At 38.8% G+C, this 15245-nt stretch overlaps 1 protein-coding gene across 4 annotated transcripts in view; it reads right to left on the bottom strand.

Moving 5' to 3' along the window:
* Positions 1–2174: 2174 nt before the first annotated feature.
* The window catches only part of SRBD1 (S1 RNA binding domain 1), a 320284-nt gene continuing 307213 nt past the window's right edge, over positions 2175–15245 (bottom strand). For all 4 annotated transcript variants that reach the window (XM_027865580.1, XM_027865578.1, XM_027865581.1 and 1 more), the window contains 2 exons: positions 7967–8151; positions 2175–3042 (listed from right to left, as the gene is read on the bottom strand). In XM_027865580.1, the coding sequence (XP_027721381.1) occupies positions 2753–3042; positions 7967–8151 (475 nt within the window). In that variant the 3' untranslated portion in view covers positions 2175–2752. The remainder of the gene's footprint in view (positions 3043–7966; positions 8152–15245) is intronic.

The raw sequence follows: 15245 nt of genomic DNA, 5'->3' as shown, positions 1-15245 counted from the left end.
ATAGGTGAATCTGCTTGATTCTCCTTTTCAATTATCTTCTATGAACCCCCAAATTAAGTGACTTATTTAGAAAAAGAAAAGCACTACAACATTTAGGTCACTAATTTTCCCACATGTAAAAAGAGGGATGTGGATTTGATGACCTCAGAAATCCCTTCTCCTTCTGGGACCAGCTACTTCCCTTTTCACAGACATGCAAGCTTAGGCTGTACAATAACCCCGAGTAAATGGCCAAATGGCCCAGGGTGGCTGGGACAGAGAAGGGATTCAAAGGCGGGTGACTGAAGTATTTACCCTAAGGCATGAACCCTCCTTAAGTGTCAACTCGGTAAAGACACATAGAAATTCAAAGTTGAGTCTATTCTATGAATTACACTGAATATATCTGCATATATATAAATTATAACTTTACATAATTTATAAAATAATGGCAAAAGGCATATGCTGTGAAATTATATATCAAATCAAAATACTGTAGTACAGTAAGCTCAGTAAGTGATTAACATCATATATGGGGGGCAGCTAGGTGGCACAGTGGATAGAGCACTGGCCCTGGAGCCAGGAGGACCGGAGTTCAAATCTAGCCTCAGACTCTGGACACTAGCTGTGTGACCCGAGGCAAGTCACTTAACCCCAACTGCCTTACAAACAAAAAAAAAATTATATGATGCTCAAGGAGGCACCTGGGTTGCAAATCCTTCAACAGGCATTTAAGCAGTAGAGATACAAAGAAAGGCAAAAATACAGTCCCAGCCTTCAAAGATCTTATTTTCTAATAGGAGAGAGAGTATGCAAATAACTATATACATGCAAGAGAGAGACGAGATAGAAGAATTCAAAGGGAGAGCACTAACAACTCGGGAGGTTTGAGGGGCAGGAGTTAACTCCCCAGTTCTACCAGTGTCCTGGCCCACATTTTGTAGGCCAACATTGTGTTGTCCCACAACATGGGTAAAGAGAGGGTATTTCAAAGCTCCCAAAGATATTTTCTTGAAATGCAGGTCTGACCATGTCATTTCCCAACATCACTACCCCTACCCAGATGCACATTTAATAAGCTCAAGTGCCTCTCTATTACTTCCAGGATCAAATATGAAATTCTGTATTTGGCATTCAAGGTTATTTACAACCTGTCTCCTTCCTATCTTTTAATTTTCCTATATGTTTCCCTTATATTCTCTCTGACCAAGCAACATTAGCCATGCCGTTCCTCACATGACCTTCCATCTCCCAACGTTGCCTTTTTTTTTTTTTTTTTGCCTTTTTGGTGAGGCAATCAGGGTTAAGTGACTTGCCCAGGGTCACACAGCTAGTAAGTGTCATGTGTCTGAGGAGGGATTTGAACTCAGGTCCTCCTGACTCCAAGGCCAGAGCTTATCTGCTGCCCCCCAACCTTGCCTTTTCAATAGCTACTGCTCATGTCAGGGATACTTTCCCTGTTCACCTCGGGTTCCTGGCCTCCCTGAAGAGTCAGCTCCTTCTGCAAGAGATCTGTCCCTCCCCCTGCCAGTGCCTTTCCTCTGACCTACTTTCCATTTTCACTGTCTCTCTTTTAGGCAGTGTTCTTTGCATATTGCTTCCCCCATGAGAACGTGAGCTCCTAGAGGGCAGGGGCAGCGCCTGCCTTTCTTTGTATCCCTAGGGTTTAGCACAGTGCTGGGCACGTGCTAATTGCTTAAGGAGCACTTGCTGACTGACGTGACAGATTGCTTGATCCATCTTGGTTGTGACCTGGGATGAGCTGCTTCACTTCGCAGGCAACTTTCCCTGATGATGAAGTGCAGAGTAGGCACCAATCTGTATGGGCAGAAGGGGTTTCTTCAGCAGCAGCCCCACACTCCAGTGAAATCAGAAGTCTGACCGCATTCCCTGCCGAGGAGCACGGAGGGGAGGCTAACAACTTCTCTGGAGCAGGAATGCCAAAGACAAAAGTTTGCAGACTGTTCTATTTAAATGTCAGGCCAGGATGCTGTTGACCTGCTCCTGAAAGACAGTTACGAGTACTCTGCTGTGAAGAGGATGGTGCTCTTTCTTTCAGAGCATTTCCTTATCCATGGTCGTACTTGTAGTCTTCATGGAAATGTGGTATGTCTGGGGACATTCTCCTATAAGTGAATATTTTCCAGCTATGACTTCTTTGCATTTCATTGAACAATCACCAAAATAAAAGCAAGTTTATTACATGAAAATTTTATTATAGAGATCAAAACACATATGATTCTTTCAATAATTTTTCTGAACTCAAAGCTATAGACACATTTGGGTCTATAGGATTTATATACCCCAATTACAGAGTGCACGTGAAATGTCATATATAACTCATAAACTAGACTTTTGCCTGCCTCATAACTCACAACACTGGATTCAACTGTGCCAAGAACCACCCTATACTTCAGAAGGTCAGACAGGTCTGGAAAGGAGACTTGTGCTGTACAGAAAGTGAAATGGTTTTCTAAAAAGTTGGAGAAATGGCTAAATATCGAATAATGACAAGCCAATTTCACTCAGAAAAGCACCACCAAATGGGCCAAGTGAGGATCTTTGGCATATGTCTCCCCTGAAGGGATATACAGCAAGTTGTTCAAGAAGAAATATTCAATCTCCTTAGTTATTCAACAGGCAACAACAAAGAAGGGGTATGTTCAGAAATACCTGATAAACATGACTTGTTTCTATTCCCTGGATAAATTCTCACATATCTGAGCTATAATTAGTAAAAATGAAATTAATTGTTTGGTGTCCAGTGAGAGGCTCACAAAACACGAATGAGGTCTAGGGTTATCCTAGATCGGGGAATATCAATATTGATCACTTTGACTTCCACTCTCTCGCCAGGGCCCAACCCAAGACTCCTCCTCTTCTTCACTTTAGAAAGCTTTGCTTCTGTAACATTTCTGATGGGAATCAGCCCTGACTTGCCCACTCCTATATCCACAAAAATTCCGAAAAGAGTAGCATTTTCGACTTTTCCGGTGAGAACTGTCCCAACATTCAGATCTTCTAGGCAGACTATGCTCCTCTTGAAGTCAGGTTTATCGAAATCTTTAAGGAAAAGGGGGAAAAAAGACAAAATCAAAAATCAATCACATTATGGTATTTCCTAGTTACAATATTAGTCAGTCAATAAGTACTTATTGAGTAAGCACCATAGAAGATCCAAAAGGACCAGAAACTCTGTTCTCAGTTAATAACAATCTAGTTGGGGAAGAGGACAGACATATGCACATTAAACAATTTGAAGAAACTTATTTAAAAAACCACATTAATACAATACCAAATGAGTCCAAAAAAGTAAAATGCCCATGGAGTCACTCACTCATAGATGATGGACAGATAAGAGTATGATTTTGGTCAAATGACACCACAACACTCATTAAATTCTAAGAAAGATGTAAAACATTTGATTGGAGGCTCCATCTACCCACAAAATTCTCAAATTCATCTATCTATCCAATATGTTTTGACTTTCTCCTATGTTTTATAAGGACTGGCCCTGGAACACTAGGACAGGAGTTACCTGGGAGAACGTAAAGATGAAGACACTGGTTTTGCCTTCAGAGTCTACTTGATTAAGAGGATTCTAACTTTGTGAATAAATGTGAACGAACGTCACAGAGACCAACGGAATGGTTTCCAGAAAATATCCCTGTAATTACACTATCACTTGTGTGGTCAATTCTTGACTATTTAGATTCTGCATTCTTCTTATCTCTTCAGTGTGCCAAAACCAGTCAGGAAGATCTGAGTTCAAATTCTGCCTCAGACATTTAATGGACAAGTATGCCTCTGTCTCCTCATCTATAACATGGTGATAATAACAGCACTAACCTCCTGGAGTTGTTATAAGGATAATATTTGCAAAGAGCTCTGCAAACTTTAAAGCACTAGCTATATTATTATTATTGTTACTATTATTTTTATCTATATTCATTAGTTTCTCATAGAGCAGAAAGAAAGGGGGAAAGAAAATGAAACTGATATCAAGTTGGCTATTTGTGAGCACGCTGCTCAGGTAAAAAGGACTGCATATGGAAGAGGCTGGCATGAATGCCTGAAACGAAGTTTGTGGCTTACCTGTGGATTTCATTTATTCCTCTTTTCCCTTGGTTTCCTTTTCTAGGATTACCAAGCATTGACTACAGCAATAAAGAACACATTCTACATTCAAAACCCCTGCTTATGACACCTCATTTCTACCCCTCCCCCTTCTCATCTTCTCTTTCTCCACAGCTGTCATGCTCTATCCTGACAGCTCACTGAAATGGTTTTTTACATTTGCCTCAGCAACTGGTCAGCTCTTTTCTTTTTTCTCAACCTATCACACAACACCCCATCCTACTTCAACCAATCACAGCACAACTGAAAATTAAAAGAAAATTCAGGTTTTTCCTTTAAACATGCACACACACACACACACACACACACACACAATATCTTTTTTCCATACCACAAAAAAAAATCTGAAATTTGAACAGACTCTGTATGACATGTAATTCTGCAGAGAGAGAATATATCTCATTACTTGATGGTGATGCAGTGAATTCCAACAGCAAGAAACCTGTTGTAATGTAATATCACCCTGAGAAAGGGCCACGTCCATAGGAAGTAAAACCACAGAGCAGATCAGGCCCAAGGATGAGATGGGCTGTCAGGCCCCACAGGAATTGTTCTATGCTTGAAAACTCTTTCCTCTCCCCTTTCTTGCAGGCAGCCAGCTGCTTCAGATTCCCTAAGGATTCCTGATCAGCTGCTTCGTTTAATTTTGCATGGAAAATCTGAGTCAGGAACTACTTAACATGTTCCTAAAGACAGCATGGGCCATGGGGACAAATGAAAGTTCTTCTTGAAAAGTCTACAATATCAACATTTTAACACTTTGACAGACAAGTCTAATCCTGCTCCTAATCCAAGTTATAAATACTCTAAGAAGTCTCTACCAGAGTATTAATCTAAATGGAACTGATTATATCAATTGAAAAATACTTAGGAAATATGAGAAAAAGTTTAGGAGAAGGTGCCTGGGACCCTGGGAAAGTAAGCACATTTAAGAAAATGTAAAATGTAGAGAAAAAGACAATGCAAATTGTTTAATACTTCTAAAGACTGACTGAATATTCACTCTACCTACACAGATTAGAATGCCTTTAAACCATAAGAGAGTGTGGTATTCATGAATTGCTATGTTAAAAAAAAAATCACCATTTGGTGAGGAGCCATTAAGAACTTAGTGAGGCTGGCCCATGAACAAAAGATACCACACCAAAGCCAGACCTTTCCAGCTTTACAGAACCTGCCAGAACTTCAGGTGGTACATGCTCTGAAAACCCATAGGCATCTCTATGCATACCACAACAAGGTTTAGGACAACTCCTGAGCAGGGCTTCAATGGAAGATTGCACAAATTACTCAACTTTTCTAAGTCTCAGATCTATAAAATGAGGAGACTGGGCTAAATGAAGGCTCAGATTCTTTCCAACTCTAAACCTTTATTTATAAACATACTACCCATGAATATCACGATTGCTGGCAATCTTAAGACACTTTGGAAGAGATGGTTAGGTGATTCTGTTCATGGGCACTCTTCCCCCTTACTAGAGTTCTTAAGAATGCTCTCACTCTCTGTGGTGCAAGTAAAGAACAGTTTGAACTAAGAGAAAATAAATACAGGAATATTATCCAATTTCTTTAATGGTGTTTTGACTAACACCATGCAAGGATCCAAAGGTAGTGATTTAGAGACTGGATAGGTTCTGAACTAACTTTCGCAAAGGGCTTCTGAATTCTACATGGATGATGGTATTAGTATAGATGGTATTTAGAAACAGGCACCATGAGGCATATGCTTAGGGACAAGGGGTGACACACACGTATATCTGAGTGTAGTCAGTTAGGTATAATGGAAAAAGAAGGCAAAGGGAAGTGATTAAGCTTTCATTAAGTACCTACTACATGCGAGGCACTGAGATAAGAACTTTATAAATATTATCTAATTTGTGTTAATTGAGGAGTTGGAAACCCTGTCCTGATGCCACCTTAGCAAGTCATTAACTACATTTGTTTAGTCTCCTTCCCTGGTTCGAAGACCAAAAGTATCCATCAACTAACAAGCATTTAGTAAACACTTACTACATGCCAGGCACTGTGATAGGCACTAAGGATACATAGACAAAAACAAAACAATCTATGCCCTCAAGCACTGAACGTTACAAGAGGCACATAAATATGCTGATATACAATACATACAAAATAATTGAGGGGATGATACTGGCAGTTGGGGTGTCAGCAAAGACTTTCTGGGCAGCACTTTGAAAGAAAGAGGGGATTCCAAGCAAAGGAAGGGAAGAAGGGTGAGCTCTGCAGGGATGGTGGACAGTAAGTGCCAGGATGAGGAGATGGAGTGTCGCATGTGAGGAACAGCAACAGAGCTGGTTTGGCTGTACCACAGAGTCAGTCAGGCAACACACGTCTGATTAAGCATTTACTATGTGCCAGACACTGTCGGTGCCAATGATAAAAAGAAAGGCAAAACTAGGCTTTGCCCTTAAGGCCCCCTCACCCCACCCCCCTAATGGGGAGGACAAAATGTTAACAGCCAGGTGGTATACACATGATTCTGAGTAGATGGAAAACGAGGTGGAAAGGGCACCCAGGAAGAGCTGGGGCAGGGCAGACTGAGAAAGGCCTCTTGTGGAAGGTGAGATGAGCAGAAGACTGAAGGAAACGACAAAGAGGTACGAGGAAGTGGAAGGGCATCCAGGCTTGGGGGACAGTCAGTACAAAAGCACTGAGGCAGGAGATGGGAGTTTTCAGGTCAGTCACGCTGTTGGAAAGCCAAAGACAAGCAGTCCAGAAAGGGAGGAAAGGCCAGCTTATAAAAAAAAAACTTTAAATGTCAAAAAAAGGGGTTAGTGGTGGTGTTCAAAGAGAGCTTGGTTTGGGCCTCGCCCAGGTCAATGTGGCAAACTCAGGGAAAAAACGGTAAAATTATCTTATTAGCACACCAAGGCAGCAAGCAGTTGGGCGTGGCCTGCAGATTTCAAACTAAGCTAGTGCTTTTATAAATACGAGAAACGTTGATTGGTACACACAATCATAAGGAAATGGGAGTAGTGCCACCTCTGCTCCACCTCCATCACAGTATCACAAGAACATAGGATTAGTGCATATGTGCACAGAGGTATTTTTGGACCACCGTTTCCTGCAGGTTGGCCGACATGACCAAGTGACCCTAAAGTCTAAACATGGAGTCATTCAGACTGACTCTGCATAAGTGGTTATATTTACGTTATCTAAAATATGCCATCTGTATTAACCGAGGTACTAGGGAGGCAATGAGTTCATTGAGCAGGGGAATAATGCATAATAAGGGTGGATAGGTAAGTTGGCCCCAGCTTGTGAAGAGCTTTAGAAGATAAACAGAGAAGCTTATATTTACTTGTTACAAGAGGCAAGTAAAATGGTCACACTAGAATTAAAAAAATTACTTTGGTAGCTGTGCAGAGAATGGATCAGAGAGGGAGATTTGAGGGACGGAGAGCAATTAGAAGGGGACTGAATTAGTGTAGTAGAGAGATTATGAGGGCTTGAATTAGAATGTGACTGTGTGAGTTGATACAAAGGGAGAGATGAAAGAATACTGTGAAAGTAGAAAGAATAAGATTGGACAAGTGGAGGGAGGGAGGAATAAGGAGTGAAGCATAATGCCAAAGTTGAAAACTGCAGTGTCTGGAAGAATGGTAGTGCCCTCAACAGGAACAAGGAAGTACAGAAATGAGGATGGTTTTGTGGGGAAAATGAGTTCAATTTTGGACATGTTTCAGTTTGAGATGCCTATGAGGTATTTTGCAGATGGACACATAAAAAAAAATAAGTATGTGAAAGTGATGAAACATGAAAGTGTAAAAAAGTAAGTACAATGAAATGTAAAAAATATAAATACGAGGTATTAACAATATTGACCCCTTACCTGTTCGGAAGTCAAAGCTTTCAGGCTGACTCAGACCATCAATGATGATTTGCAATGTATGTACTGTTGTTCCCAAACTTTTAGCAATTCCTTCTACTTCTTCCTTTTGAAGAAGTGAATTTATTTTTCGTTGCATTTCAGGCTTTCCGATTTCACAGAGGTTGCCACCAATGAGAGATAAAAACCTTCAATGGTTAAAAACAAAACAAAGCCCAAAAAAAAAAAAAACTTACTATTTTCACCCAGCATCATTAAATTCCCTTCATTGTTTACGACCATATTTTCACTTATCTCTGAAATGTACATAGATCCACATTTATGATCAACAATTTGGGGATCATTTACTGTGTATTCTAAACTGCACTAGATGTTGTGGGCTATTCATTTTACTTCAATCTTCCTACATTTCCTTTACCCAGCAGTCTCAATCAATTTTTTTTTAATCGTATGTGACATAGTGGATAGAGTGCTTGACTTGTAGCCAGGAAGGTATAAGTTCAAATTCTGACTCAGACACTTACTAATTGTGTAACCCTGGGCAAGATTCTTGACTTTTCCTAGCTTTACTTTCTTCATCTGAAAAAAACGTTTAATAAATGGCACCCACCTCACTTGGGTGTCATGAGAATCAAATGAGGAAATGTACACAGAGAGTTTTGCAAACCATAAAGCACCATATTAATGATCCGCTATTATTACTGTTGTCGTGGTCGTTAGATAGCAAGGACTATGTCTGTTGGAATCACTTTCAGAATCCAGTACAGTACGAAGAACAAGGTGATGCTTAATTAAAACACTACTGATGATTATTTTTCTTGGTTTCATGTGCTGTAAACAGGCTGCAACACATAAATCCAGGAGGAACTCTGAAGAACAAGAAGTAAAAGAAGTCATCCAAAGATGGGCTGGTTCTATGGAGAAGGATGAGCGCTAGCCAACCAGAATGCTCCACTGGTACTCTCAAGATGTTAAAAGAAACTGAGAAAGGTCTCCAGGACAATGGGTGGGACCCCTTTGGTGAAGTTATGGGAGGACATGGCTAAGAGTCACAGAGGATGCTAAGGTACAGATTGGTGGTGATCCGTATCACGAGAAGGAATTTCAAACCAAATAAGATCACAGATCCATTTGATTATGGTTATTATAAACATTACTCAATTTTTAGGAAAATAGCTGGAAATACATTTAGAAAGAATGCTTTATTCATTAAACTCAGCTGATATATATAGAATTAGGCAGATTTCAAAAAGAATACCTATCAACTAAGATAAAAAAGGGGGGCCCCAAGATATGAAATAAATGGCTACATTGGTTCATCCTTTTCTCAAAAGAACTGAATGGAAGTCCCTCAAACTGTCTGAAACACCTGTCTAGTCAGCATAAAAATATCTTACGATCAAGTAGCCTGTTCAAATAAAATAGAGTCATCCATTATGGTGGTGTTATTTAGCTCACGCAAATCCTCCAAGTAGGAAAACTGGTTGCAAGCTAAATTAATCAAGGGGAGTGGGAGGGGGGAGGGAGAGATGGTGGGGGGAAGAATTATATGAAAACCAAACAAATGTGTTGTATACACTCAGCTTTTGACAGCTACATTACAGCTGTATGACAGTAACACAAGTGACAGGGAAATCATTTACTCTCAAACTCAAAAATTACTCTTAAACAGTATCAAAGTCTTACATAATCTAAATTATGCCATCAGCATAATTACTTTTAATTATGATTCCAAAGGGGTAGGAAGTAAAGAAAATGCAATGATTATGCAACAGCTATAAAATAATTACCCAGCTATTAATATTATATATATATCAACAATATATGATAAAGTAAATATACTGTCACTATATTTACCATCTCTCCTTGGTTGTATAGATACAACTTAGTTGCTCAGTGCTGAAGTTAAGCAATAGCTGATTTATGTATTTTATATTAATGAGTCTAAGATGCATTCTATATCTGAAAGCTGGGCTATGGCTTACTTTCTTGAAATTCCTAATATTGGTATTTAAGCACCTGGGAGGACATGGTAATGTAGCCCAGATCTGTGATTTTATTAGTGTGGGAATTTCTGGCACTTCCACTGACACAGATGGGCAGCTCATCTGACATCCTAGAGAGTTGCCTGCAGACACTGAAAGATTAAGTGTCTTGCCTATGATCACAATGGCAGCATGCCAGAGACAAGATCTGAACCCACGTCTTCTCAGTCTAAGGTCATTTCTCCTGTCATTACGCTAGGCATAATGGCATTTCTAGATCTTTGAATTTCATTTTATTGATTAATGGCACTTTAAAAATGTCAACTCAGTAAGCAGGCCGATAATGATGCCCTCAAAACTTTTCTCCCCTAACTAAAAGCTACTGCACAACACAGGGGTTAACAAACAAAGAAACTTGATGGGAAGCTCTACCCTCCCAACAAGAATTGGCCCTTTGGACAGACTGTTGTAGCATTGCTGAAGGACTTTTTTTGATTTCAAAGTTGTGTTGCTGTGTCTTACTAGAAAAGAGATTCTTGGGTTGCAGAAGTGGCTGTTACTCTCCTACAGAGTACAGAAAATTTCTAATTTACTACTCAAACACTGGCAAACTGTGCATGGTCAAAATTTCCTCAGGTCTTGCCCCATAGTCCTGGGAATAAAAGTAGCTTTTCAGAAAAAAATCTTTACAAACATCTTTCCTTAAAACACTGAGCACTCAGGGTATTAAGCTATTTTACCTAATGGACTAATGAAGTCTAAAGTAGACAAGGAAATAAAAAACGTCTCTTGGGATTCTTACTTAGGAGAATAATGTCCAAACTTCTTAAATTACCACTTACAGTCCTCTAGGGCCTGACTCCAACATACCCTTCCAGCTTTTATCTTCCACTACTCCCCTTTACGTAGTCTCTGCTTCAGCCAAGTTGGACTATTAGCCATTTTCTAAACACACAATGCATCTTCCTTGGTTTTGTTCATGTTATTCTTTTTGCCTAGAATATCTTTTCTTTCATCTTTGTCTGCTGAATTAATACCTATACTTCAAGGCCTAACTTTATCATATACATATATGCATACAAATATACATTTACACACACACACACACTAATTTTCATTAATATACACACATGTGTGCATATGTGTGCTTCTTCTTCCCTCCCACCTTACTTTCCCAACTGGACTTGATCTTTCTTTCTTTTGTGTGCTCCCATAGTGCCCGGCCTGGAGTTAGGAAGACATGAATTCAAATGTGGCCTCAGACACTTACAAGCTGTCTGACCCTGGGCAAGTAATTTAACCCTGTGTGCCTCAGTTTCCTCATCTATAAAATGAGCTGGAGAAGGAATAGCAAACCACTGCAGTGTCTTTACCAAGAAAACTCCAAACGAGGTCACAAAGAGTTGGACGCAACTGAACACCAGCACAACATTTTGTTTGTTCTTTTCTAATGGTACTTTTAATTCACTGTATTATAGTTACTTATGCCTAGACTTGCCTATTGGATAAGACATTTCTCACATTTCAATCTCCACTACCTAGAACAACAAGCACTGAATCTGTTGATCTGAACTGAAACTGGTAGTTTGAAAGGAAGAGAAAGCGTGTATGCGTGTGTGTGTGTGTGTGTGTGTGTGTGTATGTGTGTATTCATGCACAGAATGTCCACAGCACAGCTGAGAAGGTTAGCTGCTAACTGTTGGTGCTGAAGGATGGGCTGTGGCATGACACGGACCCAGTGACAGGAAACAGCTGTCTGAGCTCTGACTGACACAGCAGATGTTAACATGACATTCTTTACCAACAGCCAACTTCCTTATTCAACTTTCTAAATAATCCATGCTTTGCTGACCAGGCTTCTCTGGCATTCACCCTATTTTATTGTACTACAATTGGATGGCTATTAGATGAGTAACTTTCAAATATCCCGGCTGTTTGCCCTTAACACCTCTGTGATATGGGGACCTCTGGGCCACAGTTTTTTGTGTGGATCTCTGGGCCAATTTTTATCTCCAAAACAAAGATGAGATATCTGCCTATAAGTAGGGGTGATGCAAGAACAAGGATGATAAATGAAAAAGTGTTACGTTTTCCACAGTCAGGGACCACCCTACCTTTCCATCCACCATGTCTTTACCTTCAGTTAAATACGCAAAATACAAAGTCTCCTGAATACCGACTGCGAGGTCCAGTCTCTAGGCTTTTGCTTGTTCCCAAGGCTTGTAATATTCTCCCTTTCCATCTAGCCTACTGAATTCCTCCCCAATTCTTAAAGCCTAATTCCAAAGAAACCTAACATTTCTCTGATCCTCTTCCAACCCCTGCTCCCTCACACCCAGGTGGATGACAGTACTTACATAGTACTTCCCAGGAGACAAGTACACAGCACTTACATATTTTTGTTTTGTACCTTTCTACTGAGATTATGTAAAATTGTGTTATAGTTTTACATTTGTGTCACTCTCCCGAAAAGTAAACTCCATGAGGGTAGGAAGTATGTCTCCTCTGAACTTTTCACTCCCTCAGTACTTAGCACAGTAATCTACACTTGGAAAAATTTAACAAAAATTTGTTGAATGAATGAAGCATATTTGAGCTCTTTGGAATAAAGATGTCATACACATCCAGATGACAATATACACTGATATTCTGATTTTTGTAACTGCTTTTTTGAAAATAACCACACCAATGTAGATGCTAATTGAATGGAAAAGGACTAAAGAAATCTTGGTAACTGAATGTAATCAAAATTACCCTGCAATAACAAGTGATGATGATAAAAGAACATAAAGAAGCATGCGAAAGCTTATAAACTGACACAAAGTAAAGAAAACAGAACTAGGAAAACCGTACACACAGTGACCAGACCAATGCAAATGCAAAGTACATCCCTACCTCCCAAAAAAACCCAAACTGGTTGTTATATAATTATAATGAGTAAGCTTGGTTCTGAAGAAAAGAACAGAAAATGACCCTCTCAGCCTGAGCTCAAGTGTGGGTGTCACATACAGACTGTCAGACTCAGCTCAGGTTAATTTGACTGAACACTTTTCTTTCTTTTTTCATATTCTCTGTTATACAGGGAAGGATTTCTTAACAAGCCTGTGAATTTCAGAACTGCATTTCAATATAGTTGGTTTCTTTTGAAATCCTATGAGTATAGTTTAGCCATTTAAAACCACTCTTTCTAGAAGGGTTCCACAAATGTCCCCAGACTGTTGCCAAAGAGGCTATGACATTAAAAAGGTTAAGAACACGTCTGTTTGAGGAGTGAAAGGGGATGGTATGTATTTGGAAAAGAAGGTGATATAAACATAGAAGACAGAAATTTAAAAAGCAACAACCATGGAAAGAAAATGGCTAAACCAACAACGTAAAGTTACTGAAATGACTCAGGCCCTGCTGCTTTGGATTATTGAGTTGCCTATGGAATTAAGTCTCTGGGCTGAGCAGTGTTTTAAGTGGTGTCAGGAAACACATAAATCTTTAATTATCAGTCAAGGTCTAGGAGCTGATACAGGGGCAAAAATTTCCCCAAACACTGAATAAATATTAACCTCAATATCAGAAACACTTAATAGAGCAGGCTAACTTGGATCTTTCTGGCTTTGTATGAGGGACTAGATGCTACCAAGTCATTTCCACATTTCAGAAATCTGTTTATAGTGGTTACAGATGTGGGGGGAAAAAAGTAGCCTGGTTAAGCTGTGTGCATACTTTATAAATCATTTTCACTCTCACCCAAAGCCTAAGGGCATTTGCCAAAAATCAATAAAAAACACCAAGTTGGGGTCAGTGCTCATGCTGCGCATTGATCCACTCTATTTTGATACAGCATGGCTAAGAACAAAGTTAAATACTTTTTTATTTGGAAAACTTTGGTAAAGTTACAACAAGGTTGGGTGAACAGGAAAATGGCAGTCAAAGTAATTCAGAGAGAAAGGAACCATAAAGTAAACTGGGTGTAGATTTGATCCAAATGGCTAACCTTAATCTTGCTAGATGTAGCACTACCTAGTGTGGTGCCAGGCCCATTTGATATCTCCCATTGCACTGATTAAATGAATACTCCCTACATACACACTGAATTCTGATTGTGGGAATATGCATTGCTGGTAATGTTCAACACAAAATTTAGGAATCGGTTATGAAATTTCAGCCTTTCCAAGTCAAAAAGGTTCACATTTCCAATCTCAAAAAAAAAAAGTTTCAAATGAAACTGTTACTTTCAAGACTTGGAGCATAAAATGTTAAGTGACAAATGGAGACAGTAATTAACAGCAGCTAAAAATAAATATAGTTTTAAAATTTTAATTAATTAAAAATTAAGTAATGCTTTTTCTACTACACAATGTCACCAGCATAAATTAATGGCAATTCACCCTCAAACCTGGGTAAATTTTACCAAATAGGTGATTTGAAATGGAAATTTTTTCCAAAATCAGTGAGTTTTAAGTCAAACTCTCATTTGCGCCACTGAATGTCAACAGTTTTTTCAATCTAAGAACAGTCATGCTGAGTCGCCGATGTTTTTTATTTAGTACATAATTTCATCCATCTTACTTAAAAGTTAAAAAGTAGCATAAATGCAACAAATAAGCACATCGTGTTCTTTTAGCAACACATCTGTACAAAGTTAAAACACAGACCTCATGATTGAAGATCATGCCTACTTTCAAACACAATTCCAAATAATCAGAAATGACTAATACTTTTCATAAGAATCTTATGCCTTTTCTTTTTACAGGGAATAAGAAATTTTGTATAAGATATAGTAATTCTCTAAAACTTCTGAAGACTTCAGATGCAGTCACTTTTATGTAATAATTTCCAGCAACATCATTTAGGAGCTGAGAGGCCTGGGTTCATTACATTAAAAAGCAACATGATATGCAACAGAATGAATGGTGATGTAATATAATCACTTTAAAAACAACTTAATATTAGCATGTGCCTTGTGGGTGAAAAAATGTGATTTTAAGTCCTAAGCAGAGAGAGACATACTATGAGGGTAAAATACTTCTAGTTGTCTTTATTCACTCTAAATACTTAAGACAATCCTATTATAGATGATTTTTATACTCTAATTTTGATCAATATTAAAGTAACTATATCACCAATAAGAAAATTTTAAAATTCAGTTATTTTTAAACAAATAGGTATGAATTTGAAAGTTATAATTCCTACTAAAAACAAGTGTGAGAATACGACAAGAAAATCAACCTCAAAAATTAACTCTTGGAGGGAAAACCGAATTTTAAAAATATAATTCTAATGGCATATTTTTTCTGCAGAAA

This window comes from Vombatus ursinus, unplaced genomic scaffold, assembly GCF_900497805.2.
Source record: "Vombatus ursinus unplaced genomic scaffold, bare-nosed wombat genome assembly UNPS02014778.1, whole genome shotgun sequence".
Lineage (NCBI taxonomy): Eukaryota > Metazoa > Chordata > Mammalia > Diprotodontia > Vombatidae > Vombatus > Vombatus ursinus.
The sequence above is the reverse complement of the archived record's forward strand: the minus strand, read 5'-3'. Positions and strand labels throughout refer to the sequence as shown.